Genomic DNA, 26,003 nt, shown 5'->3' on the forward strand with positions numbered 1-26,003 from the left:
AATCTCACTCTGTAAGGCATAATTATTCTATCCTCGGTCTGTCCATAAATAGCACCTGTCAACCACATTCTGTCAATCACCACTCTGAATATGGCAGCTATCATCGACTATCTGCTATATGCAATCGCCCTCTCAATATGCTACACCACCTCTCTCATCCTCTATCGTCTCTTCTTCAGTCCTCTGGCCAAGTTTCCCGGGCCCAAACTGGCTGCTGCTACCCAGCTATATGAGATCTACTACGACATCATCAAGCATGGCCAGTTCATGTATGAGATCGAACGAATGCATCACCAATACGGCCCTGTCGTCCGTATCAATCCCTTTGAGCTGCACGTCAGAGACCCTTATTTCTACGACCAGCTCTACGCGGGCCCATCCAAAGTGCGCGACAAATATGCTTCGTTCGTCTTCAATGGAGAGACAGGCTCGTCCTTTGCCACTGCCCATCATGCCCTCCATCGAACACGCAGGGGATCACTAGGACCTTTCTTCTCCAAGAAAGCCGTGGCCAATATCGAACCACTGATCCAGTCCAAGGTGAACTTGCTTTGCTCTCACTTTACCCGAGCAATGGACACAGACGAGGCAATTGAGTTGCATACAGCCTTTGCTTGTTTTGCTGCAGATGTTGTCTCTCAGTATTCCTTTGGCGCGTCACTCTGCTTTGGCTATCTCAACCAGCCTCGCCTGAGTGATCAGTGGAAGAAGATCATCAATGGTATCTTTGAGCTGCTCATCATTCCACGATTGATTCCTTCGGCTTATTTCCTGTCTCACCTCGTTCCACGGGTGGCTTGTATGATCAACCCTGTCTTTGAGCCAATTCCCCAGTTCGAAAAGGATATCCACAACATCGTCAAGCACCTCTCACAACAGAGTTATTCCGCAGAGAAGGAAATGCCCATCTTCCAATCCATCATGCAGAGTGAAAAGCTCCCTGTGGAAGAAAGGAAGCTCAAGAGAATTGCGGATGAAGCCGCATTCCTCGTTGTCGCAGGCACCGATGCGCCATCGCAAGTCCTGGCCATCACCATCTTTCATCTTCTGTGGAATCCTTGCACTTATCAGAAACTACAAGCTGAACTGGTTGCTGCTCTTCCAGATTTGCGGACTGATCCATCCTGGAGTGCAATGGAAGAGCTTCCTTATTTGGTACTACCTTACCCTAACTATGCTATAGTACATGCTGACTCTGTATAGAAAGCAGTTATAAAAGAAGGGCTCCGTCTGTCCGCCGTGGTGACATCGCGTCTTCCCCGTATTGCACCTAATGAGGTTCTACGAGTCCAAGGATGGGAGATTCCACCGGGTGTATGTCCATTTCTATCTATACTAAAGCTATACTGACTATATAGACCCCCGTTGGCATGTCGAACCACTTCATCTTGCGAGATCCCAACATATACCACGAACCTATGCAATTCCTGCCTGAACGATGGATGGGATCGCCAGAAGAAGTACGAAGACTAGGAAAGTATCTGGTGCCGTTTTCCAAAGGGAGTCTGGGATGTTTAGGGCCAACGTAAGTATTTCACCTTATGGATGTAATCATACTAACCGTCTAGAATGACATATTCGTGGCTGAATTTGGCACTGGCAACGATTCTCCGTCGATTCGAGCTCGCTTTATTCGAAACAACAGACAGGAATGTAGAGATTGTGCGGGATTGCTTTAATGGGCAGACTGTGCCTGGTCTGAATAACGTCAAAGTCAAGGTCAAGCATTATAATCTATAGACAATTCCTTGACTACGAATGAAACTCTGCATGCTCAAAATCTGCCGGTACCAAACACCTCTGCAGCTCTCCAAACGCATACAGTCCCAGCATCATACCTGTGAACGGTGCTCCGACCGGTGGTGCCTTCGTCATCGTTCTGTTACTGACCTGTCCAACCCACTGTGTCTCATTCGAAGCCTCTTTGAATCCAAATCGATAATTCTCTCCACATTCGATGAAGAAGATAACATCAGACTGTGTGTTTAATTCATGTTCGACCACATTCCCCTCTGCCGATCGAAAGCGAATGATGCGTTTCCCCGAAAAAAGACGGATCCCAATACTGCTATACGTGAAGTAATTCCACCACACCACTGTCCCTGCTTCAGTCTTGTCCGATGTAGGATGGAAGGAGAGTCGTGTTTCCCAGATGCATGAGCGATGGGTTTGTTTTCGCAGAAACAGAGTTGGACAGGTTGGGGTAGACAGATTGTATGGACCGCCATATAAACGCAGATAATTGGGACGTTCTGAGAGCGAATAATCCACCTTGACGGGTGTATCTGTCTATGTTAAATATTGTCATAATCAGGAATGGGGAATGCACTTACTCTTTCTATACCATCCCAGCTGCAGATCCGGACTTGAGAAATCATCTCGCCAGAACACAGGCAGTTGGAATGGATACAACTCTGGTCCTGTAGACTGCAGACCAATCTTCTGTCCACCATTAAACACAGGCCAGTCATTCTCCCACTCGACAGGCACGAGAAACGTTTCACGGCCCAGGACAGACTCTTCCCAGTATCCTTCTTTTCTGGTCGGTCGGACTCCAAGGAGAACAGCCCACCATCGGCCATCAGCGTCCTCCACCAGGTCTGCATGGCCGGTATTCTGCACCTCGTCATCTGTCCCATTCCGCCAGAGGGGATTATGAGGACCTAGTTCCCATGGGCCAAATGGGCCGGCCTCACTACGACTGACCCATTCGGAATGGCCACTCTCGGTGCCTCCTTCAGCGGTGAAGAGATAATAATACTTTCCTCGTTTGAGGATATGCGAGCCCTCTGCTACTCCAGAGGCAGATTCCCGGATAAGTCGAGGTTCTGAAGTCGAATCCCCAGTTTCCAAATCGATGGTGCAGATATGAATGGCGAAATCTTTTAGATGACTGCCAGCAGTGCGATTGAGCTTACGATGGGTGGACGAGAGATGGACAGTGCCATCGTCATCCCAGAACAGCTACAACATTAGCGAAGAACAGACAGGGAAAGGGACAAATACATCCTGATCAAACCCAACTTGGTCAAAAAACACCGGATCTGACCACGAAGTTGAGTCCCAGATATTTTCTGTCTGTACGTAAAAACCCCGCGGCCAGACACGATCATCGTCCTGAGGCCGATATCTCTCGAAGCTGGCGGCAATCACGTAGAAGACGCCCTGGTGGTATCTGATGGTGGTAGCCCAAACACCACCGCCTGGTTCCGGAGTGTGGATTTGGATCTGGCTGGATCGAGTGAGGGCATGACCGATGAGGGACCACTGGATGAGGTCTGTACTGTGGTAGATGGGAGCAGCGGCGAAGTATTCAAAGGAGGAGGAGACGAGGAAGAAGTCGGAGTGGACACGGATGATGGAGGGATCCGGGTTGAAGCCGGGGATGATGGGATTGTTGTACATTCTGCTACTGAGTATGACGGATTATCATGGATGGGACTGAGTTTATATATTGGATGGATTGAGGTTATTGGTGGAAATAGCACTCGACAATATATCACAACAACATTATTATATCCACCACCTACAACATACCATGACTCCTACTGATAAACCAGATATTCCCACAGATAAACGTATTTCTCATTCCCTCCGCATATCCTATCCCTCTCCAAAAGACGAACCGTTCCTTAGTCCTTTTCCAAACTACCCTGACTAAATAAGCCCATCCATCAATAAATTTGATTATTACTCTAGCTGATCAACACTCTTTAGCCGATAATGTCTGAACGACAGACCGGAAGCGTGAAATGGTTTAACAATGAAAAGGGTTATGGGTTTATCGCACCTGACGAAGGCGAGGACTTGTGTACCTGCCCAAGCGATTGGAAGTGATGAGTTTAAAAGTCTTTCAGAGGGGCAGTGAGGATCATTTAAAATAGAGAAGGGCCCGAAGGGCCAACAGGCAGTTCACGTGCAGGTGAAAGCATAAGATGATGGCATCTATGTATATATCATTCTATTCTATCTATGGACAAGCCAATCGCCATGTTGTGATATCGATTGAAAAGCCGCATGTGAAAGTGGACTGGACGGAAATGAGGCATCATGTGAATCCACGTGCCATCTTCATGTGAAACCATGATTGATCTACGGATAATTCAATTAGAATTTAGAATAATGGAACAAGATAGATCTTCGATCTATCTATCTAATATCGATCAATGCTTATTGATACTCGTTGACCGCAATGAATCCTTACTGCCGAAGATCAGCCGAGTTCCCCTCATCCCCGCACGGTGGAGATACGGAATACGACCTCGTTTGTCGTATGCAGATTTTTATAATAATAACACATCCAGTCATGTGCATCGTTGCTTTTTTTTTTTTTGCTTTAAGACTGCCGATGAGTCTCGATGAATTGATCCATCACCAACAACATGGCTTCCGAGACTCAACCACTGCTGCAGCCTCCGTCTGACCCGACCGAGGTCGAGCAGGAGAAATGGAACTCGTCCAAGGCGAATGTCAGCCGCACTGTGGCCACTTTTTGGAGCTTTCTGGTGATGGGAGCGAATGATGCGGCCTATGGGGTATGTTGATCCTATATTCATATTGATAGAGCTGTACTGACGAGATAGGCATTGATTCCATATGTAAGACTCCGACCGATCGAAAGATAAAAAGAAAGACTAATAGAATAGCTCGAATCGTACTATGATCTCTCCTACACCGTTGTCTCGCTCGTCTTTCTCTCCCCAGTCATCGGATATCTTCTGGCTGCCGTTCTGAACAATCCCATCCATACCCACTTTGGTCAGCGTGGTGTCGCCGTGCTCTCTCCAGCCTGTCATCTCATCGCGTACGTCGTCAACTGTCTCCACCCGCCGTATTATGTCCTGGTGATTTCCTTCATGTTTGCTGGATTCGGAAATGGCCTCGAGGACTCCGCCTGGAATGCATGGATTGGCAACATGGCCAATGCGAATGAGATGCTGGGATTGCTCCATGGTCTGTATGGCGTGGGAGGTGTGTTGAGCCCGCTGGTCGCGACCTCGCTCATCACCAAGGCCAGTCTGCCATGGTATTATTTCTACTATATTCTGATCGCCTGTTCGGTCGTGGAACTCGTCATTTGCACGGTCGCGTTCTGGGAGAAAACCGGACAGGTCTTTCGTGAAGCGACCGCGCAGTCCCACGATGCCGACCAGGGTGGACTGCGACAGGCGTTATTCCGCCGCCCGTCTGCGCGAATCACCTGGATCTGTGCTGTTTTCCTGCTGGGATATGTCGGAATTGAAGTTGCTCTGGGTGGATGGATTGTGACGTTTATGATACGCGTGCGCCATGGCAGCAAGTTCGCCAGTGGAATGGTGGCGACCGGCTTCTGGCTGGGCATCACGATCGGTCGGGTGGTGTTGGGGTTTGTGACACCTCGCATTGGAGAAAAGAATGCTATTTCGGTGAGTTACATCGTATATCTGGTGAAGAAGTTCCAGACTGACCAGACAGATTTATATCCTCTTCTCCATGGCCTTCAACCTCGTCCTCTGGCTGATCCCCAACTTCTTCGTCTCCGCCGTCGCCGTCTCTTTCCAGGGTTTCTTCCTGGGCCCATTATTCCCTGCGGTCGTAGTCGTCACCACGAAACTACTCCCTCCCCGTCTGCATGTCAGTTCGATTGGATTTGCCGCTGCTTTTGGAGGAGCAGGAGCTGCTATTCTGCCCTTCTTGGTGGGCGCAATCGCGCAGGCCAAGGGTGTTGCGGTGTTGCAGCCATTTATTCTTGTGCTGCTGGGGGCGATATTTTTGCTGTGGCTGGGATTGCCCAAGGAGAAGAATAGCGCATAAATATAAATATCCAGATAGATATCTAGATAGACATAAGGTAGATATATGTAGCACTGAATGAATTCATGTCGATCGATCAGATAAGAAACACCTCGGATGATAGAATGCAGGGATGCAATCAACCGACATCGGGATGTGTGCTGGGATGACTCGGCAGTCCAGGGTCCGATGCAAATTCCCAATACCTTAGCAAAGGCAATATCACAATCCACAATCCTCCACGGGGCTCCATAATCCATACCCCATGCTCTGCCCTTCTGACCCATTCTTTCATCGCTTGGAATCGCCGTAGCCGCCGCCCCGTGAGCCTCGGCTATTACCGCTTTGGGAACCCTCGGTCTCGTCAACGTCAGCCGCTGCTGCGTCTCTCTTTAAGTCTCCGATTCCTCTCTCTTCTTTCTTTCTCTCTCTCAATCCATTCATATCTTTCTAATTACTACTATCATGCCCTCTCCACCCCCAGACTGGGTCAAGGCCCTTAAACCCTCCGACCCTCAAGGCTCCGAAATCCTCGACGAGGAGCGCTCCCAGTCCTCTGTCGCCGTTGACCGACTTGGAGAATTGCTGCACACAAAACAGGCCCTCGATCGCCAGCAGCGCATCCTCAATCTCATCCAGCATGAAAAGGTCTTTGACAAGTCTCAGAACCACTCTCTCGGCCGAGTAGACCGGATCCAACGGTCTCTGGCCAAGGGGAAGCGCCTCCAACAACTCGCAGAGCAGCACAATTGGTCCCAGGAGGACTATCACCAGGCTAATGAGCTGATCGGAGAGCCCACTCCATATGGTCTTCACGCGACCATGTTCTTGGTAAGTCTGCTCCAGTCGACCGAACTGGTCCGGCTAGCTAACGGTTTAGGTCACCCTCCGAGAACAAACTACCCCCGAACAGAAGAAGCTTTTCCTCGAGCGCGCAGAGAAATACCAGATTATCGGATGTTATGCACAGACGGAATTGGGTCACGGTTCGAACGTGCGTGGTCTCGAGACCACCGCTACATGGAACTCGGATGATAAGACCTTTACCATCCACTCGCCTGCATTGACTGCTTCCAAGTGGTGGATTGGATCGCTGGGACGCACTGCCAACCATGCAGTTGTCATGGCGCAGCTGTACATCAATGGCAAGAACTACGGTCCTCATCCGTTTGTGGTGCAAATCCGCGATCTCCAGACCCACCAGCCTCTGGAGAATGTCTACGTCGGAGATATCGGACCCAAGTTCGGCTACAAGTGAGTGATCTGCTGCGGTTTTATGGATGAAGCTGACTTTTCTAGCACCATGGACAATGGATTCCTCCTGTTTAACAATGTTAAGATTCCCCATGTGAACATGCTGGCCCGCTTTGCTAGCGTCGACAAGAACACCAACAAATACGTGCGTCCTGCATTGGCCACTCTGGTCTACGGAACCATGACTTGGGTCCGATCCAACATTGTCCTCCAGGCCGGTGGTGTGTTGGCTCGCGGTGTGACCATTGCCGTCCGCTACTGTGCGGTCCGCCGACAGTTCCAGGACCGCGATGCGACCGAGCCTGTGGGCGAGAATCCAGTTCTCAACTACAAGATGGTGCAGGTCCGCCTGTTGCCATTGTTGGCTGCCATGTATGCCTTGCATTTCACCGGTCGCGGTATGATGCGCCTGTACCAGGAGAACCAGAACCGCATGAAGCAGGCTTCTGAGCCTGGCCAGGAGAAGCGCGGTGCTGGTCCTGAAGAGTTGAGAGCGGGTGCTGATCTGCTGGCTGACCTCCACGCCACTTCTTGTGGTCTGAAAGCGCTGGCCAGTACCACAGCCGGAGAAGGTCTGGAGGTTTGCCGTCGCGCCTGTGGTGGCCATGGATACAGCAGCTACAGCGGTATTGGACCGTACTACTCCGACTACTTGCCCACACTCACCTGGGAGGGTGACAACTACATGTTGACCCAGCAGGTTGCAAGATATGTATGTTCAGTTCTCCATTTTTATCGGTTTCATCGAGAATACTGACTTTTGCAGCTCCTCAAAGCAGCCCGTGCCGTGCTGGCCGGAAAGGGCACCGACAACGACACCAGCAAGATTCTCCAGGCATATCTGGCACGCCGCGACAAGGGTGCTTCGTTCGACGTGTTGGAAGACGATGGCGACATTGTGGCCGCCTTTGCCTGGCGTACTGCCCACCTGACATTCGAGGCTCTGAAGCACCGCGATGTCGAGAAGCGCTCGTGGAACAGCCTTCTGGTGGACTTCTGGCGGTTGTCGACCGCCCACTCTCAGTACCTGATGGTGAAGAACTTTTACGACGCCGTGACATCTCCTGAGTTGGCTGCCGAGCTGGACCCTGAGACCCGAGGCGTCGTGCACAAGCTGTTCCGTCTGCATGCGCTGCACACCCTGGAGCGCGAGGCCGCCGAGTTCTTCTCGTCGAGCGCCGTGACCACCCGACAGATTTCGCTGACCCGTACCAACGCGGTCATGCAGCTGCTGGATGAGGTCCGACCGCACGCGGTGCGGTTGGTGGACGCATGGAAGATTCCGGATTGGCAGCTGGACAGCAGTCTGGGACGGTCCGACGGACAGGTGTATGAGGATTTGTTCCGACGGGCGAGTCAAGAGAACCCGGTCAACGAGCTGACGTTTGATCCGTATCCATGGAATGCGTCGGTGTTGAAGGAGCCGAAGAGCAAGCTGTAAACTCATGTAATTTAATCGATAGAATACAGTGTACAGACACAGACAGACTAGACTAGACTGAATGAACAAAAAAATAATAAAAATTCTAAAACTACAACTACCCAAATCTATAAAAAATCAAAAGAAAAGGTCCTGCCCGGGATCGAACCGGGATTAGTGGAATCAGAATCCACTGTGATGACCATTACACTACAGAACCGTATATTTAACGGGCCCCAAATATGCTATATAGAGCTCTCCTGCTTCGCTGTGTATTCTAAAGCACAGCCTTGTCAACATCATACGACAATCTCTCATCCGTCGACATCCCAAACCAATTCGAAAACACCAACCCCCACTTGACCACCATCTCCTTCATCCATAATCCCCACGACCCTGTCTTTCCGACATGCGACGCATTCGCCATGGTCCACTGATAAATGCTCTCGACACGCGGTCGACGAACCCGATCGTATCGATCCCAGCATTCGCCCAGGTCGACGTCGAGCGTTAACGCGCGGGATAAAGCGAAGACATCCTCCAGCGCCATGGAGACGCCCTGCGACGCATGAGGGGGCATAGCGTGCGCCGCGTCACCGAGTAACACGCACCGTGACCCTTTGCGCCAGGTTCTTCCTAGTGGAAGGAGGTAGACGGGGTAGAAGTTTAATGAGGGTGTGGCGGTTATGATATCTCGCAGGAACGAGCCCCACGGTCCCTTTGCGTCGGAGATGAGGGATAATATGGTTGATTTGGAGTTGGAGAGTTCGTGCTGGCGTTTCTCGACCCAGCCGTCGCGGGAGTCGATGGCGGCTGCGTCGGGGAGGGCGACATGGCGGTTAAAGAACCAGAAGAGTTCGCTTTCGTCGGGCTTGCAGGGGAGACAGGCGAACATGCCGTCTGTGGTGAGGGTGCTGTGCATTCCCTTGAGAAGGAATTGGTTGTCGGTGGAGAGGGAGGAAGTTGGGAGGACACAGAACATGCCTGCGTTGCCGCTGTATTCGGGGTGGGTGTCTGGGTCGACATAGGTGGTTCGCACGGCGGAATGGATGCCATCGCAGCCGAGGAGGAGGTCGGCAGTGTCGGTGGTGCCGTCGGAGAAGGTAACGGTGATGCTGGAGGAGTGTTCTTCGATGTGCACGAGTTTCTTGGAAAAGTAGATGGGGATGTGGCGTGGCTCGATGGCTTTGTATAGCACGTCCATGAGCTCAGCGCGCTTGATTCGGATGTACTCGAGGGAGGGTTCATCCGGAGGGGTGATGCAGTAACGACCGAGTTCATCGCCGTGGCTGGAATGGAGGACGATAGAAGGAGTGGCGCCTGCTCTGGCACGGATGGTCTCTAGTATACCCAAGCGGTTGAGGAGACGAAGCCCGTTTGCCGGGATGCCAACCGCACCGCCGATGGTCGAAGGAGCACTGCGGATTTCGTAGATGGCGATGTTGGAGATGTGGTTGGCTTGGTGGAGACGAAGAGCAGCGATAAGGCCAGCAGGGCCGGCACCGATGATAATGACCTATCTTGTTAGATATATAGATGTAGGGAGAGGAGGTGTATACCTTTTTGATGTCTGGCATGGTGGTATTACAGTAGACGATATTATAACGTAAGATAAGTATAGAAAGTGTATAGATAGATTGAATATGAGTCTAATGATACATGGGGACAGACATCTTTATAGTAAATATATAGACCATACGACGCATCGGCTTCTTACAATCGGATCGGATAACTATGCGAGAGCGAAGGCACAGCCCCGAACACCGACTGAGTCAGACCCAGCCACAAGAACAACTGTCATCATTTATCCATGCCGTCATTGTCACTATCATTAAGATGGGAATCGATATTCTCAAAGTCCATGAATGGGAGAAACGTGGCATTTTCAACCAGACCACAGTGTTGGAGACGCTGAGTGCGGATGCAGCAATATCCGGGTTGAAAAGTACCTGTATTTATCGGACGACAAGGGGGAGAGGATGAAAGAGACGTTTGGCCCGATAGTCACAGATGGCGTTATCGATGATGGGATATTTCTTTCTCATATTGGTATTCCTGATGCAGGCATTCTATGAGGAAAGCGAAAGCCTCGAATGAGAACATCAGCCGATGTAGACGAGCTCTATCTCAAGTCTGGCTACGGTTGAGAAACGTCCAGTTGACTGAGAAGAAGCACGACGACACTGAGAGACGGGCATTTGATATTCCCGACTTGGGGCATATGTTCAACTTCCCCGGACGAACTTTGACGACGATGGCGATGAGACGTTTCATGATATGCTGTTCACGCTGTATGCGACGCAGCCGGAAGTGCCGATCTGGATGGCAGACGTGGATGTGGATTACTTTCGATCAGTTGTCAAAGAACTACATGGAAATGAAGTTAAATTGCACAATTTGGTGATTTCACAGGAGGACTTGCGATGTTTGTTAAAGGTATTGGTATCTGCGCAGTTTGGACAGAAGGTGGAATGAAGTGGTCGAGTGCATGATGAGGGCATTCGGAGAAGAGTGAATTACCTGGGAACTGTTCGATGAACCAGTGGCCAAATCAGTATGTATCCTGATGCTATCTTGACTCTGTTGGTAAGTGAAAAAGCCATTCTTATTCAATCCCTTTTACCGTCTGTTGTCCTCGTTTATCACAACCCCAGAAGATATCATCGACTGCCCATCTGGAAGAATAGCAACACCTGCCCGTCTATCCCAACTCAGCACGATGGTATTCGACTGCATCATTTTTGAAGATCTTCGGATCTATCGTAACTATATCTCTGGCAGATCATTGCAGCTGAACTGGAAAAGCAACTCATCAATGCCCCAGACGCAGTGGTATTGTTTATATCAGGACGAATGGCCGGCAAAACAGCCATCTTTGGTGCATACATTCCCAGTCCGATATTAAAAGGGCTGAATGCAGATGAATACGATACATTGCTTGATTTCAATTGGAGTGTTTTGTTTGAACTCAGTCCGGTACATGATTGTTATAGAGGAAAAGCACAGGCCGGATGGACGATGGTGATGGAGGGATGTGGTTTGGGAGTCGAAATGGAGCGGCAATGGTTTTGTCTTCAGATATAAAGAGGATGGTGTTTATACAGAATGAAGAAGTGGAAGCAGAGGAGAGAGAGATGTGGATAGAACAATCTGAGCTATAGTTGTATCCGTATACTCTGTCTATATTCCATTCATCTATTATGATGACATCACATGTCGATCCGAGGGGTAATCTGCATTTTATCTTCACACAACCACATCTAGATATCTACATCTGCATTATATCTATGTTTATCTTAGATACGAATTATCTATCATGTCTTCCTATCCATTCACCTTTGATTCCCCCAAAACATCACCCGCATCTCGTCTCCGTTCTCTCATGAACGACGCATATAAAGATCCCACCAAAATCCTCGCCTTCCCATGCACGTATGATGGCCTGTCATCCCGTCTCGTGGAAGAAGCAGGCTTCCCCATGCTCTTTCTCTCCGGCTTTGCTGTATCCAGCTCCTATGGACTCCCAGACACCGGATACATAGCGATGGAGGACATGTGTCGCAAGATCCAAGAGACAGTGCGCGTAACGTCTCTCCCGATCATGGCCGACGGAGATACCGGATATGGCAGTCCGATGAATGTGCGACGGACGGTGGAGTGTTTTGCCAAAGCCGGGGCGGCGGGGGTGATGATTGAGGATCAGACGTGGCCGAAGCGTGTGTTTCCTGATGTATCTGATATGATATGAGCTAATGATTAGGATGCGGCCATACCAAGGGCAAGTCGGTGGTGTCGAGAGGAGAAGCATATGCGAGAGTGCAGGCAGCGGTGGATGCCCGGAATGAAGGCGACGACATCTTCATTCTCGCCCGAACGGATGCATTGATTGAAGGGTGGGAGGAAGCCATGACTCGAGCCAAAGAGTTCAAGAGGCTAGGGGTGGATGCGGTGTTTGTGGAAGCATTGCCGGATCGAGCGGCGATGAAGAAGTGCGTGGCAGAGCTTCAACTGCCGATGCTGGCGAATATCATCGAAGGGGGGAAGACGGAGAACCTGCCGGCGAGTGAACTGGCGGGATTGGGATTTGCAGCCGTGGCGTATCCATGGACGTTGGTGGCAGCGAGGATCAAGAGTATTCGACAGGCCTTGGAGGAGTTGAAGCAGAGCCTGACGGTGGGAGCACCGCCGATGATCTTGGGATATGAGGAGATGTGTGAGGGAGTGGGATTCACCAAGTACTGGGTGAGTATACTATATTGGCTGTATAGTGAAGGCGCTAACGGAATAGGACATGGAGGAGAGATACCGATACAGCTGAGACGGCAGAGACGGAGATGATCAACAGGATCGATACCCAAGAGGAATGATTGGTAATGGACCTGTTATTGAAGCATAATGGAGCTATGGAGACGGCGGAGATGGCGGAGAAGAATCAGAATACGAATGAGATATACAGAATATAAAAAGAATCAATCAGTATATGACGAGTAATCTACTTGTCCTTGCTTCTCCATCTCCGTCGCACAGCACTACAACAATAACCCAGGACAATAACAACAAGCACTGACCAGGGGGAATCCCGGCATCTGTCACATCATATTCTTCACAGCTCTGCCTTCTGATTGGCGGGTCGCCCGCGCGGAGATGGCGGAGATGCAGTGGGCCTGTGGAGTATAGAATGGAATATCAGGATATAAATGAGCATAGAAGAACAGTATCCTCTTTTCATTCTATCATCATATTCAGTATCATCAGACAAGATGGCCTTCAACTTCTGCGCCTTCTACACCAACCGCCCTCGCATTGGCCATCTCCAAGATGGCTCCATCCAGCCTCTCGCCTTCTCCTCGGGCACGCCTCTCGACAATCTCTACCAGGTCATCCAGGCCAAAGACAGCATCATCCCTTCTGGCGATGCTATTCCCCTCTCCTCCGTCACGCTGCTCCCTCCCATCTCCGGCCGAGACATCCTGGCAGTAGGCAAGAACTATACCGAACATGCTGCTGAATTCAACCGGTCTGGCTACGACAGTTCAGACAAGGTCGATCTGCCTTCTCATCCGGTCATCTTCACCAAGAGAGCTACGTCGATCGTGTCTCATGGCCATCCGATTGCTTTTGATGCCTCGTTTACCCAGACCCTCGACTATGAGGGTGAACTGGGTGTGATTATCGGCAAGGCTGGACGGGGCATTAAAGACGATGCCATGGATTATGTCTGGGGATATACCATCATCAACGATGTGACTGCTCGTGAGAGACAGCGAGATCACAAACAGTTCTACATTGGCAAGTCGGGCGATACATACTGCCCGATGGGCCCCGTGGCGGTTCCTGCATCTCAACTGCCAGACATTCTCACAATCCAGACCTTTGTCAATGGCGAAGAGAGACAAAAAGCCACCACCGACCAGCTCATCTTTTCCATTCCCACCTTGATCCAGACTCTTTCTGGGGGCATCACTCTGCAGCCGGGCGATGTCATTGCCACTGGAACGGTATGTCTACCTCATATGCTTCTATACACTATATCTAACTGAATAGCCCGCCGGTGTTGGCTTTGGACAATCTCCCCCCGTCTTTCTGCAAGCTGGAGATGAAGTCAAAGTGAGCATCACCGGTCTAGGATCGCTGCTCAACCCCGTCATCGCCAGTGACGCCTCCATTGCCTCTGTCCCATCCGATCTCACTCTCCCTCTATCCAACGCTCGATCCGGCTGTCTCACCTCCATCAACAACAAGTCGCTCTACTATAAGCAGACCGGACAAGGCTCGCCCATCGTCTTCATCCACGGCCTGGGCGGATCGATGGAGTACTTTTCGCCTCTCATCGCTTCTCTGCAGCTGGATCAGTCGCATCAGCTGCATCTGGCGGATCTGGAGGGCCATGGTCTCTCGCCAACATCGCCTCTATCGACTGTCACTATTGAGTCGCTGGCGGTCGATGTCAAAGGTGTCTATGATCATGCGGGCCTGTCCAAAGCCACCCTGGTGGCCCATTCCATGGGATGCATCGTCGCTTTGCAGTTCGCTCTGCTCTATCCGGATCTCATTGAAAAGCTCGTCCTGATCGGTCCTCCTCCCAATCCCCTGCCAGACGCTGCCATCAACGCCTTTCACAGTCGAGCTGGTTTAGTCCGAGAGCAAGGCATGACGCCGGTGGTGGATGCAGTGGTAGGAGCAGGGACATCTGCTGCCACCAAGTCGAGCAATCCTCTTGCAGTTACAGCTGTTCGATTGTCGCTGTTGGGCACGCATCCAGAAGGATATGCCAAAGCATGCACTGCACTGGCGGGATGTCAGCAACTGCCTGTGGAGGAGATCAGCTGTAAGACGTTGATCATCACCGGAGAAGAAGACAAAGTGAGTCCAGCGACAGTGTGTGCCTCCTATGCAGAGAAACTGCACACCGAGACGGTCATTCTCAAAGATGTAGGCCACTGGCATGTATTCGAGGACGTTTCGGGCGTATCTGAAGCCATTCGGGCTTTTCTGTAATTTAGAGAAATTATCGCCGACGCCCGAGATCCACTCGGCGACGTGGTTTTCCTCTTTCTTCCATAATTACAATATCCTCATCACCATGGACAATCATGTAGATAAAGATAAACCTCGCCGTCGCCAGCCCATCAGCTGCGATCCATGCCGTCGCTCTAAGCTGCGCTGCGACCGCCACCGACCGTGTTCTTCCTGTCGCCGCCGCCGCTGCGAGGATTCGTGCCGCTACAAAGCGTCATCGTCGACCGAGTCGTCCCCCGCCATTCCATCGCGTTCATCCGTAGACCATCATGAATCAACACATGATCGCTGGGATGCAGTCCTGCAGCGACCAACTATCGACCATCACGACTCACTGGGCAGCACCGACTTTCCCTTTTCCTTTGGCCATGTCTCCATCGACGAGCTGCTCGCTCGTCTTCCGCCGTCCAGCTGCTGCGACTATCTCATCACGCAGTATTTCATGAGACTATCCCCGATGTTCCACATCCTGCATGGCCCGACCTTCCAGAAACAGTATAATGGCTTCATCCACGATCCCTCCTCTGTCGATCTCTCCTGGCTGGCGCTGCTCTTCCTCATCTGCTCCGTTACCCTCAACACCATGGCTGGTGACGATCCAACCTTAGCTGATCTCTGGATCAAGTATCCCAATGCCAGAGATATCCCGTCCGTGTCGTGTCAATTGCGATCAGCCGCCATGATCTGTCTATCGCAGGATCAGTTTCTCATCCGCCATCGTCTCACCATGCTCGAGGCCCTGTTGATTCTCATCTACACCATCAGCCATAACGAAGGCGTGGAACGCAGCTGGACTCTCCTCGGCATCGCACTGAACATGGGAATCGCCCTGCGCTGCAATTCAGACTCAGCCCAGCTCAACTGCATCGAGAATGAGCGGCGTCGGCGCTGCTGGGCCGGCATCCTCATGCTGCATACGTATCAGGCCATTCTCTTCCGCGACATCGACATGTCGTCGCTGCTCGACATTCCCGCCACGATGCCAGCAGACGTCAATGACGCCGACATCACCCCTGATCGCATTCTCCGACCGTCCAGCCAGCCCACGCAAATGTCCGTGATGATGTTCAAGATCCGTCTCTTCCAGCTCTCCAGCCGTCTCTGTCGACATATTGCCAGTCCGGCCAAATTCGACGAAACAGCCCTCACTCGCTTTGACGCCCAGATCGAAGACGAGCAGAAGCAGTGGGATGCTGTCTTCCTCCTCGACGGGTCGCCCAGTGTCTTGGATACATCCAGTTACGCCCACTGGTGTATCCTGCAGCTGTACGCCCACCAGCTGTATCTCCTCCTGCATCGGCCATTCTGTCGCTCCCAGTCCAATCCGCGCTATCGGTCTGTATCACGGACAAAATGCATGTCGTCCAGTGTGGCGTTGTTGGACCTCCATCGACAGCTCTGGGAGCTGCCCCGACTACGATACTATCGCTGGTTGATCTACGGGATGACGAGTTTCTACGCTCTCCATGGGGCAGTGGCATTGGCGTCGTGTTTGCTAGATGGAACGACCATCGACTCGACATCGTATCGGGAGACTTTTGATTCAGCAGTCTCGCGCATTGAAGTTCTTCGAACCCACAGTCCAATCTGTCGTCAAGCATATCCAATGCTACTACATTTACAGTACGTCCATCAGAAACAACTCAGATTAATACTAATGATAGATCTCTTCTCTCCCCCGGACAATCCCAATCCAGTCCGCGTGACTTTAACACCTTTGATGAATGGGTCGACGCGGTGCAGTGGCTGAATCCAGATTCGGTGAATTGGGTATGTTCTGTCAACTTATCAACTACGATTACTAACTATATAGAACTTTTGGGGCATGAACGAACCGAATATATGATTATCTCCGTCGATGAATATTCAACTTCCGTATTTCCGCATCAGCCCTGGCCAGGCATTTACTCGCTTCGACTAGCTGTATCACATTGATATATTGCTTAACCAGCATGAAGACACTAGAAATAGCGAGAGGTAATATAATGCTATTGATTGTCAACCCAGTTCTGTATGCATTGTGTAACCCACATAGTCTCCGTATCTGCAAAAGACAGCAGATAAAGCGCAATAAGAAACATCTCATTCAGAAAACAAACTGTAAACAACACAGTCTACCAAATCAGCCAACAGCCAGCTCAATTGCACACTCAACTCACTGTATTCGAATAATACACCCTCAAAACCCACAGTCTCTCATCAATCTCCTTATGACTCTGCCCACCCATCGCCGTCGCAAACATATGCGCGTAATGGCTCGCCATGTCCAAACTGATCAAGCCCTGAAACACAATCCCCCATTTGGGAAATGCACCGGCCAGAAAGACACAGAGACAGGCTGTCGTGCAGCGGTCGATGACCATGTCAAGAATAGCCCCGAATCGGGTTGTCTGGTTGAATCTTCTTGCTGCGGCGCCGTCGAACGCGTCGAGTAGACAGGATATACTGTACAGAGTGCAGCAGGTGAAGGGATGGAGGGGCATGTACCATAGTGAGGCGATCACGAAGAGTATGCGGGCGTATCCTGATGGTCAGTATAGCTTAGGAGGAATATTTTGGTCATACCTATTAGATTGGGAATGAAGAGAAAGATGTTTTCTGTTTCTTCATCTTGAGGCATTCTATCAAGGGATATTGGCTATACTGTAGGTAGTAGTGAGATGAATGCTGCAGCTGGAATAATATAGAGCATCTATTTGGCTGCCTGATGGAACCGAATCCCTGTTATACTATGGATTATATAATGATACATATAGTTGAATCTATATATCCGGCTTATAATCTACTACATTGTTTAGATAGTCAGTATGCAGTGACAAGAATAGTAATATTACAGTATTATTATATATTATACAATCTAACCCCTCTTGATATTCTCCAACAAATTACTCTTCGCACCCACCTTGAGGTTATCAAACTTGAACGTCCCCTCCTGGTTCTCCTTGTTGACAAAGTGCAGCTCTCCTGTTCGTCCATTGCTCAGAGGCGCATGGCCCTCTTTATATGCGATATTCTTGAAGAACAACGAAACCGAGGCATTGCTATCATACGGCCCGCCGCAGAGACCTTGGATTTCCAGACCGTTGACATCATCGAATTCTGGACTGTTAGATAGATCAACTAGCAGGTAATGAGCACTTACCCTCGCAGTTACCGTTGTTGTTATTGGCAATGGCGCCGGAGTTGCCCGTGCAGCCGTGCAGGTTTTCGACGTGGACGTAGCATTTGCCTCCGTCGGCCTTGAGCTGGGCGTATGTGTTGGAGTTCTGGGAGGAGCTGGTGATGGGCCCTGGAGGAGGATAGGAGACGACCGTCGAGCGAGGCTTCACGGGGCCAGCAGGAGTGGGAGCAGCCAGTGCCACGGCGGCGAGGGGAGCAAGGAAAAGAGCGTTGAGATGCATCTGTATGATATTTCAATTATTAGTGGCGGCCCGACCACCCACCGCCTCCGCTAGTGGGTGGTCGGCGGCGTAAAGGAATTTTCAGCGTAGAGGAAAAAAATGAATATTCAATATTTTTGAAGCTATACAAACCGCCCAAAATGCCTAAATCATCTGAAAATCGCGATGAACGTGTTAATGAGGCATATGAAGCCGCTTATCTTGAAAAAAAACCAAATATTGCAAAAATCGCGTGAGAATATGGTGTTCCCTACCATATACTATATGGCTGCCTCAATAATTAAAGAAAGCCTTGAACTGTTTAAATCCCTCTAAATAAAGTGCTTAATTAGTACCAGGAGGCCGCTCTAAGAGACTGGGTTGCCTATATGAATAATATATACCTTCCTATCATGATTATGTTGCTTTATAAGATGGCAAACCTCACTATCCAGTGTGTTAATCCTAAATAACACCTTAATTAGTCATGGGCGTATTGCTTCACTAAAAGGCTTCCTCCTAAGCTTAAATTAAGACCAGTGATTTAGAAAATAAAGGAGAAAAAGTGGCTGGAGGTAGAGGACATTAGATAGCTTTAATTTTAGTATAATTAGCTGAAAATATTACTTTATAATATCCCTACTCACCTGGTATATAACTTTAATGAATGCAGCTTTCAACCAGGCCAGGGAAAGGCATAAAAAGTGCTTAGTATAAAGGGGAAAGTCCATGATCTTACTGGAGCTAAGTATGTAGAGAATATAACTATACTTAAATATATTACTGTAGATAGTTGGATTATGACTCTATTTTTTATATTTAAAGGTAAGAAAGTTATGTAAAGAAGGGCTACTAAACTACTATACTGTAACCTCTAAGAAAGGCTATATATATAATGAACTCGCAGTTAAATGGCTTCAAAACTTCTATAATAAGATAAAAGATCATATGAAAAAGGGGGAAAAATGTATTCTTATCTTTAATGGCTATATAGCTTATTAAATGGTTGAATTCCTATAGCTCTGTGAGACCTATAAGATCCTCCTATTCTGCTTTTAACCTTATATAACTCATCTGTGTTAACCACTTGATGGAAAGCCTTTTCTTATATATAAAACATATTTTTATAGTATGAATAACCTCATCTTGCAGTGGAGTGAGGTCCCTAGAGATAAGGTAAATTTCCTCTATAATATTATGGCTGTATAAGAGAAGACCTTTACCTTATAAATTATCTACAATTCCTTTAAAGAATGGGGTATTTTCCCGCTAGATGGGTCTTCTATTATTAAAGCTATTTAGAATACTTTACCACTAATTCTAGAGATATTAATGCCAGATACTACACCTTCTCTATATCCTTAATCTTTAAGCATTAAAAACACACCTCTAAAGACTGCTTAATAAGCTGAAAAGAACTATAAGAAGGTATTCTATCTAATAGATAATATAGAAGCCTCTCTATGGCTTGAGTGTGGCCTAGATCACATATTTTAATAATAAAAATATTAGTCTGAGCAGCTTACTATCATAAACACTACTCTTAGCTAAATTAAGCAAGCCCAGGCACCTCACCAGCGCAGAACCACTAAGTAAGAGGTTCAACGCCTTGGAGATAGTGGGATACTAACTGTATAGGATGTAAATTGCTCTATTGCTGATAGGAGGGCTAAAGAAGAGGTAGCTAAGAAGAAGAAGGCGGATAAGGCTTATAAAGAGGTGTATGGCTGTCTCCCACCCACACCTTTAGAAGAAGATAATTCTACAGCTTCATATAGAGAATTGGCAGGAGAATCGGTTGATCAGCTTTATTTTATGGACTCTACCAGAGTTTAGTGATAAAAATGCAAATAGCTTCATTTTTTTCCTCTATGCTGAAAATTCCTTTACGCCGCCGACCACCCACTAGCGGAGGCGGTGGGTGGTCGGGCCGCCACTAATATTTTTGGATTCTGTTTTTCCAATGGGAATGATATTATTTATGCGGTTTACAATGGGCTATGGGGGTAGATTTGGCCCCCAGACGGAACAAGGCTTCAACCCCTGATCTGGTGCTGTTTGGCCCCATTATCCATTTTGTATCCTCTGGGGCTGTGCATAAATTTGAAATCAAGCCTTGTCTACAGCAGGATCCGCGGAGAAGTCAATGAAAATAGATTCAATTCTTTAATCCATTCTCGGCTATGATTCATCCAGCGGGAAAGAGTAAATAGAATCATGCCTCTTCTTCCTCTTGAAATGGGCTTTCGAGAGTCTCATCCGGCCAGAGTGTCTCGTATAGTTGACGGGCATCAATCCACTCTCGTTCATCCCAGAATCCATCCGACCTATCAATTAGCTCCCTATCCTCTGTCATGCTGGCGACAACTTACGAGAGCTTAAACTGCCGTGGCGCCAACATGTATGCTCGCAACAACACACACGCAACAACCGCATCGTACGGCTTTCGTACCGTCTTGACAAATGAAAACCTGGTCGCTTCCTTCTTGTTGATCACCAGCCACTCATGGCCACCGTCAGCCACCCCGTTGAGTTCGATTCCCTTGTCGACGTCTGCCAGGGGTGGTGTGACGGTGTCCTCGTCTTCCCCGTCTGGGCCGGTGATGGGGACATCTGCTGCGTCGACGATGGGCTGTACGTCTTGGACGAGTTGTGGCCATGCGGACTGCCACTCTTTGCTCCTCCAGTCGCGGACCCGGAAGTAGTGTGTGTAGCTATTTTGTTAGCTGGGCTCATACTCAAAATATAGACTTCTTACCCCATATTATGAAATAGCCAGGGTTAGGTGTAGGGAAAATACAAGTTGTAATGCGATGGTCTATTTGAATGTCGTATGCATCTAACATGTCATACTACCATCATTTTACACATTATGACGGAGGAATTGCACCATCGCAACTACCATATACTGTTTACAATTAACTCCAAGGAACGGAAGATAGTTTATATTGGATGTTACTGTTGAGAAAGTGCATCGAATAGCATCAGATGGGGTATTTCAGTGTCATCGGTAGCCTCTTTTAGAGCCATTGCTATTGCATTAGCAACGTAAACACCAAATAATAGATAAATACCTACCATAATCAAGCAATCATGACTTTGACTGCGAGATACCAGAAACCCGTTTCTTCATTGACCTCCAAAGCCCTCGTTTTTCTTTGGGCTCATCATTCGACTCTGGTTTCTCAACCTCGGCACCTTTTTCCTCCGAAGCTGTCGGTTCTGCAGTATCATCGACAGCAGTCGTGGCCAGCGATGCACCGTCATTTTCTGCCTGCTCCTTTTCCTTGGCCTCTCTTGCTTGTCGTTCGAGGTATCGTCGTGCAGCAGCTTCGAGGCCTCTTCCACCAGGCCGAGTGCTGCCTTCGGGGGGGAATCCGCTCCAATCGACCACGGGGACTGCCGTGTTGATAGATATGAAAGAGTTATAAGATTATTGAGATGATAATATTCTAATCTTAAGATATTGCGTTCTTATATCCTTTGAGGCAGTGCTATGCGTCGAATCCATTGGGCAACAGACCCACTGCGCCCGACCAGTTGCCCCGAAAGGAAGCTTACCATTCTGCTATATCATTATATTGGCTAGAGTATCAACTGGGCGATGTTAGTCCGGAGAAATTTTCGCAATGTTTTAGACCCCATGATATGCTGACTGTTTGTACATCATGCTGTACAAAAGCGGTATCCAGTGCGGGCAAATAGTATGGCATGTTAAGGCACAGTATAGAGCGTTGTCTATGTTGGTCCATAGTATGTACTTAGGGTATCAGCGTTGGTTCCCTTAAAGGGTGAAACACATGAGCCTTTGACTAGGATCTCTAGATCTCAGCGATGAATGAACTGAACGAACGATGATTCAAGGAGGCTTCGGGTATATAACTAAAGACAGACAGTCTTCAGCCAATATTAATGGCTTGCTTCCAAAGACATCACCCTATAGAAGTTTAAGGATTTTGACCCAAAAAACCAGTAAACAATAATATTGTAGTAGGGATATACCAAAGATCTGAAGAGTACGGCTAACAGGTGGAATACTTGACGGGATCAACTTCTTGCACACTGTTGGGGCTCATACTCTATTCGAATTGGCATATGGGGTGAACACACCATGATGTGCTCCTGATGTTTAATATCCCCGCAGTGATAACAATTAAAGTCTAAAGTAATGGCATTGTTGGTATAATAGGCCATCTGTCTACGGATGATGTCATTCTACATGGATTACATCAAGTAATAAAGGGTTGTGATCCATCTCACATGCCAAGGGATAGTCTATGCTGTTCTAGATTTTATCATGTTCGAGTTTGAGACATCATGTATATGTGTAGAGAAATACTCGGTAAAGTCCGAATGGCAATTTGTGAAGATTTTCTGCGGTTACATTCATCTTGTGCAACTACCCCAGATCAACCCCAATTTAATATAGACTTATGATGAAGAGGCCGGATGTAGAGAGAACACGCAATAAAGATGAATAAGTGACGAATAGGCTGTTACAGGATGATGCAAAGTACGGATGCATCTTATCAATCCGTCTATGCTTATTCTTTATACTATTCTTCGTACAGATAGTTAAAAATGCTTGCCATGCTTGGCTATTACTGCAACAAAGATATTAATTATACTGACCATGCCATTGTGAATAACTTTATTCCATAAATCTCATAAATCTGCATAATTAAAAATCTGACGATCGAGTGGCAAGTGATCTGCTGGATGTAACATATGACGCAGGCCATGCATGGATCATCCCATGATATCCCCAACATTGATTATTCACCAGGCACGAGGAATGTCGGCACATGATGTAATGCTTATTTAAGTATTTATTGCTTCTTCTCCATCGTTCATTTAACTTCATTTAATTCCTCCATTTAATACATACTGAATATTATATTAAGTTTATTGCAATATGGATCTCCTTCAGAAATACGGACATCTCAAGAGTGAAAATGACTACGCCACGACCAGGCGACAAAGCAGAGATGCCACCCACCAGACTGAACAGTGTATGTTGATATTCACTTGAAATATATGATAAACTGACAATATAGTCCACTTCAACTCTCTGTTGGGAAGCTTTGGTACGGCCCAGAATGACCACCCCGAGAGAAGATCCAGTGGTGCGGGGAACAACATGAGCGATGCTATTAAAAAGGCTCAAGAATTAGTCAAGTATGTTTCTTCCACATTAGAATGAACGATTCTAATGATGTAGAAATACGCCCGAGTCAGCTACTTGATTGACATTGATGGATAAACTGGAGGCTATGATTGTTCTATCTTACTGTTTGATTACGATAAACTATACCATTTGCTATGAAATCAATGATGAATAAATACTTGAATACAATCTATATACAAAGAATTTAATATTTATAACACAACAACCCCGACTGGGTGTCGATAACATCCGAAACCGGTGTATCCCGTGACAGTCCATACATGGGAAGAACGTCTAGAAGTGATGCCATCGCATTTGAATCGCCATTCTTAGGCCCATTGTACTCTGTACTGTTCTGTGGATGATCCTTCTGCCACATCCACCATAATCGATCGAGTTGGGCATAGTGAAGAAAGGATACCGGGTCTGAAGGTTAGCATAGTTCAGATAGACTAGTGATTAAACCTACCATTCGGTGCATCGAATGACAAGAAATCTCCACCAACTTGATTCGACATGTTATTATATGGCCCAGCTTTCAGTGCCATGCTAAAGTTGAAGAAGTTATGTTCCAAGCTAATCTGCTTGACAACCTCTGGAGAGAACCATTTCCCCTCGAATACACCTGACTCATTATGCCGCCCAAATCCACGCGAGAGACAATGTGGCTTGATTGCAAGGTCAGAATACAAGATTTGATAGTCAGAAAACGGGCCTGAATCGACACAAGATCCAATTTTCATGTTGTTGCTGGCTCCATCACCACCAAAGCCTGTTTCAGGGTCCCATATAGCTGACTTGGCAGGGTCTTCCCAGTCAAGAGTCCAATCCCAGTACCTGAGATGTCAGAACAGTAAGATGAATCGGGAGGGAACATACGGGAGGTGGCCAGTATATCCGCACGACTCTTTGAGGGCAGTTTCATACACATGGATGAAATAGCGATGCCAGGGCAGAAAGGGAGCAGCATCACTTGCTGACTGATGTTAGATTTAGATATAGTATATTTAAAGTGGTTCTTACCAAAGTGTGCATTGGACCGATACGCCCAGGGGAAATCGTCCGACAGCTGGCCATACGGATGTCTGGCGGATGGCTGACTGTGCAGGCACTTTACGGCATCAATATAGCCCGTTTTTTCCGTGGCATTGAGCTGCCGCCATTCTTGTCGCTGAGATGGAGTTTTGCAGATGGGCTGTAGGAGTTCTGCTATCAAAGTGGGATCTTGGTCTGATTGTGGTTGTGGTTCTGATTCCGGGCCAGTGACCATGTCCCTGAAGGTGAGGCATATCGTGATGACAGCTCCTAGTGTGAGTATAGAATATACAGTAACAGACCATGAAGCTGCACGATTGATCCGGCTGTCTTGGCATTCAGGGTCAGCAGCGAGCCCCTCGTATTGTCTTGATTGCTTCATCTTGCCCTGATTAGTGAATGAAAAATGGAAGTCTCCTGATTGATCTTCTTCTTTTATTACTCTGTCGATCTGAAACTGCCATCCACTCTTGGCCGTCTTGGCGGGGCTGTGCTTATATGAGCGCTCAGACCGACAGCCTTACAGCCTGACAATGCCACGAATATATCAATTTATATTTAGAAGTGCATACAGTTTATTGATTGAATAGATTAACAGCCAAAGTAAACCTGGCAAAAGTCCATCTTGACCGCGCCATCCACATCCTTCATATGGCAGTATGCCGCAAAGTCTGTCGAGTCTCTTCCTTCCGGATACACCAGCTCCAACACGCCAGTCACCATGGCGGAATCAGAGTTGAGGCCAAAGGGGAAGACTTGATTCACTCGATGGACTCGCTGGCATTCATTCAAGACGGTGGTATTACATGCGAAAATTTCTATTGTGTCAGTTGGATACGTAGATGATGTAGATAGACACACCATTTTCACCTGCGAGTTTCTTCGCACCCATGATGACAGTCGCATCTGGAGTGAAGAGACCTTTCCAGTCTTCTGGGTCGGGTTTGTCAATGTCGGTGAAGAAGGTCTGCAGATACTGTTTGTAAGATGGATTGAATGGGGTATCAGGGTATTTGGCGATCTTGGGACTGCGCATGGTGGATTCAGCCTTGGCTACTTTATTAGCATATATACATTGGCACGATAAGTGGATTTACCCTGAGTCAAAGATGGAATAGCCTGAGTGGTTGACATTGTGTCTGAGAGTGGAATTGTAGTCTTGTTGAAGATCAAGGGAAATGAGGATGTTTATATAGCTGTCACTCATATTGATGAAATCATAAACTATCCTTGTATAACATGAATATTGTAGGTGGTATAGAAGGTTCAAATGAAGTCATAATATTCATCTTCAGATACAGATCTACATAGAAGCTGAAGTTCAGATCTATTCGATAAACTTTTGCAGGAATGCTGAAGATTACACAGAAGGGATTGATATGATGCGTGCAACTAATATTAGAGTGGCATATAGATAATCTATGATAACTGAATACAATTTTAGATGAATAGAATT

At 48.0% G+C, this 26,003-nt stretch overlaps 15 protein-coding genes and 1 non-coding gene across 16 annotated transcripts; 8 read left to right on the forward strand and 8 right to left on the reverse strand.

Moving 5' to 3' along the window:
• Window positions 1-20: 20 nt before the first annotated feature.
• Window positions 21-1,866, forward strand: ASPWEDRAFT_733106 (cytochrome P450). Its single transcript, XM_040839308.1, has 4 exons — window positions 21-1,155; window positions 1,204-1,314; window positions 1,359-1,525; window positions 1,569-1,866. The coding sequence occupies exons 1-4, from the start codon at window positions 91-93 to the stop codon at window positions 1,738-1,740; spliced, it is 1,515 nt and encodes a 504-aa protein (XP_040695595.1). The 5' UTR covers window positions 21-90; the 3' UTR covers window positions 1,741-1,866.
• Window positions 1,359-3,408, reverse strand: ASPWEDRAFT_126202 (glycoside hydrolase family 43 protein; the record flags this gene model as incomplete). The annotated part of the gene is made up of 3 exons (XM_040829200.1): window positions 1,359-2,285; window positions 2,334-2,964; window positions 3,007-3,408. 3 exons carry the CDS (start codon window positions 3,403-3,405, stop codon window positions 1,753-1,755), a joined length of 1,563 nt encoding a protein of 520 aa, XP_040695596.1. The 3' UTR covers window positions 1,359-1,752.
• A 974-nt stretch (window positions 3,409-4,382) lies between these two features.
• ASPWEDRAFT_101477 (putative MFS transporter) lies at window positions 4,383-5,793 on the forward strand (the record flags this gene model as incomplete). The annotated part of the gene is made up of 4 exons (XM_040827388.1): window positions 4,383-4,535; window positions 4,584-4,598; window positions 4,647-5,405; window positions 5,455-5,793. The coding sequence occupies 4 exons, from the start codon at window positions 4,383-4,385 to the stop codon at window positions 5,791-5,793; spliced, it is 1,266 nt and encodes a 421-aa protein (XP_040695597.1).
• Window positions 5,794-6,237: 444 nt separating this feature from the next.
• On the forward strand, window positions 6,238-8,467 carry ASPWEDRAFT_99767 (uncharacterized protein; the record flags this gene model as incomplete). Its single annotated transcript, XM_040839686.1, has 4 exons — window positions 6,238-6,603; window positions 6,653-7,026; window positions 7,072-7,738; window positions 7,793-8,467. 4 exons carry the CDS (start codon window positions 6,238-6,240, stop codon window positions 8,465-8,467), a joined length of 2,082 nt encoding a protein of 693 aa, XP_040695598.1.
• A 119-nt stretch (window positions 8,468-8,586) lies between these two features.
• ASPWEDRAFT_35547 (FAD-dependent oxidoreductase) lies at window positions 8,587-10,112 on the reverse strand. The gene has a single exon (XM_040834249.1). The coding sequence runs from the start codon at window positions 9,648-9,650 to the stop codon at window positions 8,724-8,726; it is 927 nt and encodes a 308-aa protein (XP_040695599.1). The 5' UTR covers window positions 9,651-10,112; the 3' UTR covers window positions 8,587-8,723.
• On the reverse strand, window positions 8,595-8,666 carry ASPWEDRAFT_t18. The gene has a single exon. It is a non-coding gene; the product is annotated as a tRNA-Gln (tRNA).
• Window positions 9,901-10,112, reverse strand: ASPWEDRAFT_126211 (uncharacterized protein; the record flags this gene model as incomplete). The annotated part of the gene is made up of 2 exons (XM_040829201.1): window positions 9,901-9,962; window positions 10,006-10,112. Coding segments are annotated over 2 exons (168 nt in total), but the record flags the coding sequence as incomplete, so codon positions are not given.
• Window positions 10,113-11,762: 1,650 nt separating this feature from the next.
• On the forward strand, window positions 11,763-13,254 carry ASPWEDRAFT_56885 (isocitrate lyase/PEP mutase family protein; the record flags this gene model as incomplete). The annotated part of the gene is made up of 3 exons (XM_040838314.1): window positions 11,763-12,162; window positions 12,207-12,688; window positions 12,735-13,254. 3 exons carry the CDS (start codon window positions 11,763-11,765, stop codon window positions 12,762-12,764), a joined length of 912 nt encoding a protein of 303 aa, XP_040695601.1. The 3' UTR covers window positions 12,765-13,254.
• Window positions 13,207-14,984, forward strand: ASPWEDRAFT_147982 (bifunctional fumarylacetoacetate hydrolase/alpha/beta hydrolase family protein; the record flags this gene model as incomplete). Its single annotated transcript, XM_040829539.1, has 2 exons — window positions 13,207-13,944; window positions 13,991-14,984. The coding sequence occupies 2 exons, from the start codon at window positions 13,207-13,209 to the stop codon at window positions 14,942-14,944; spliced, it is 1,692 nt and encodes a 563-aa protein (XP_040695602.1). The 3' UTR covers window positions 14,945-14,984.
• Window positions 14,985-15,029: 45 nt separating this feature from the next.
• On the forward strand, window positions 15,030-16,811 carry ASPWEDRAFT_167917 (fungal specific transcription factor domain-containing protein; the record flags this gene model as incomplete). Its single annotated transcript, XM_040830215.1, has 3 exons — window positions 15,030-16,588; window positions 16,630-16,735; window positions 16,779-16,811. 3 exons carry the CDS (start codon window positions 15,030-15,032, stop codon window positions 16,809-16,811), a joined length of 1,698 nt encoding a protein of 565 aa, XP_040695603.1.
• Window positions 16,812-16,922: 111 nt separating this feature from the next.
• On the reverse strand, window positions 16,923-17,625 carry ASPWEDRAFT_293568 (CDP-alcohol phosphatidyltransferase family protein). Its single transcript, XM_040833261.1, has 4 exons — window positions 17,531-17,625; window positions 17,125-17,489; window positions 16,997-17,063; window positions 16,923-16,953 (listed from the first exon to the last, which is right to left on the reverse strand). The coding sequence occupies exons 1-3, from the start codon at window positions 17,583-17,585 to the stop codon at window positions 17,052-17,054; spliced, it is 432 nt and encodes a 143-aa protein (XP_040695604.1). The 5' UTR covers window positions 17,586-17,625; the 3' UTR covers window positions 16,923-16,953; window positions 16,997-17,051.
• A 2,771-nt stretch (window positions 17,626-20,396) lies between these two features.
• On the reverse strand, window positions 20,397-21,238 carry ASPWEDRAFT_56889 (uncharacterized protein; the record flags this gene model as incomplete). Its single annotated transcript, XM_040838315.1, has 3 exons — window positions 20,397-20,672; window positions 20,718-21,059; window positions 21,234-21,238. 3 exons carry the CDS (start codon window positions 21,236-21,238, stop codon window positions 20,561-20,563), a joined length of 459 nt encoding a protein of 152 aa, XP_040695605.1. The 3' UTR covers window positions 20,397-20,560.
• A 14-nt stretch (window positions 21,239-21,252) lies between these two features.
• On the forward strand, window positions 21,253-21,847 carry ASPWEDRAFT_293677 (uncharacterized protein). Its single transcript, XM_040833264.1, has 2 exons — window positions 21,253-21,373; window positions 21,424-21,847. Exon 2 carries the CDS (start codon window positions 21,439-21,441, stop codon window positions 21,754-21,756), a length of 318 nt encoding a protein of 105 aa, XP_040695606.1. The 5' UTR covers window positions 21,253-21,373; window positions 21,424-21,438; the 3' UTR covers window positions 21,757-21,847.
• Window positions 21,848-23,260: 1,413 nt separating this feature from the next.
• ASPWEDRAFT_102640 (uncharacterized protein) lies at window positions 23,261-23,548 on the forward strand (the record flags this gene model as incomplete). Its single annotated transcript, XM_040827499.1, has 2 exons — window positions 23,261-23,357; window positions 23,403-23,548. 2 exons carry the CDS (start codon window positions 23,261-23,263, stop codon window positions 23,546-23,548), a joined length of 243 nt encoding a protein of 80 aa, XP_040695607.1.
• Window positions 23,549-23,717: 169 nt separating this feature from the next.
• On the reverse strand, window positions 23,718-24,782 carry ASPWEDRAFT_100809 (tyrosinase family protein; the record flags this gene model as incomplete). The annotated part of the gene is made up of 4 exons (XM_040827334.1): window positions 23,718-23,938; window positions 23,982-24,349; window positions 24,392-24,488; window positions 24,536-24,782. The coding sequence occupies 4 exons, from the start codon at window positions 24,780-24,782 to the stop codon at window positions 23,718-23,720; spliced, it is 933 nt and encodes a 310-aa protein (XP_040695608.1).
• A 356-nt stretch (window positions 24,783-25,138) lies between these two features.
• ASPWEDRAFT_65102 (uncharacterized protein) lies at window positions 25,139-25,678 on the reverse strand (the record flags this gene model as incomplete). The annotated part of the gene is made up of 2 exons (XM_040838776.1): window positions 25,409-25,678; window positions 25,139-25,365 (listed from the first exon to the last, which is right to left on the reverse strand). The coding sequence occupies exons 1-2, from the start codon at window positions 25,581-25,583 to the stop codon at window positions 25,139-25,141; spliced, it is 402 nt and encodes a 133-aa protein (XP_040695609.1). The 5' UTR covers window positions 25,584-25,678.
• Window positions 25,679-26,003: the final 325 nt, after the last annotated feature.

The sequence above is a fragment of the Aspergillus wentii genome (assembly GCF_001890725.1).
Source record: "Aspergillus wentii DTO 134E9 unplaced genomic scaffold ASPWEscaffold_1, whole genome shotgun sequence".
In the NCBI taxonomy this organism is placed as follows: domain Eukaryota; kingdom Fungi; phylum Ascomycota; class Eurotiomycetes; order Eurotiales; family Aspergillaceae; genus Aspergillus; species Aspergillus wentii.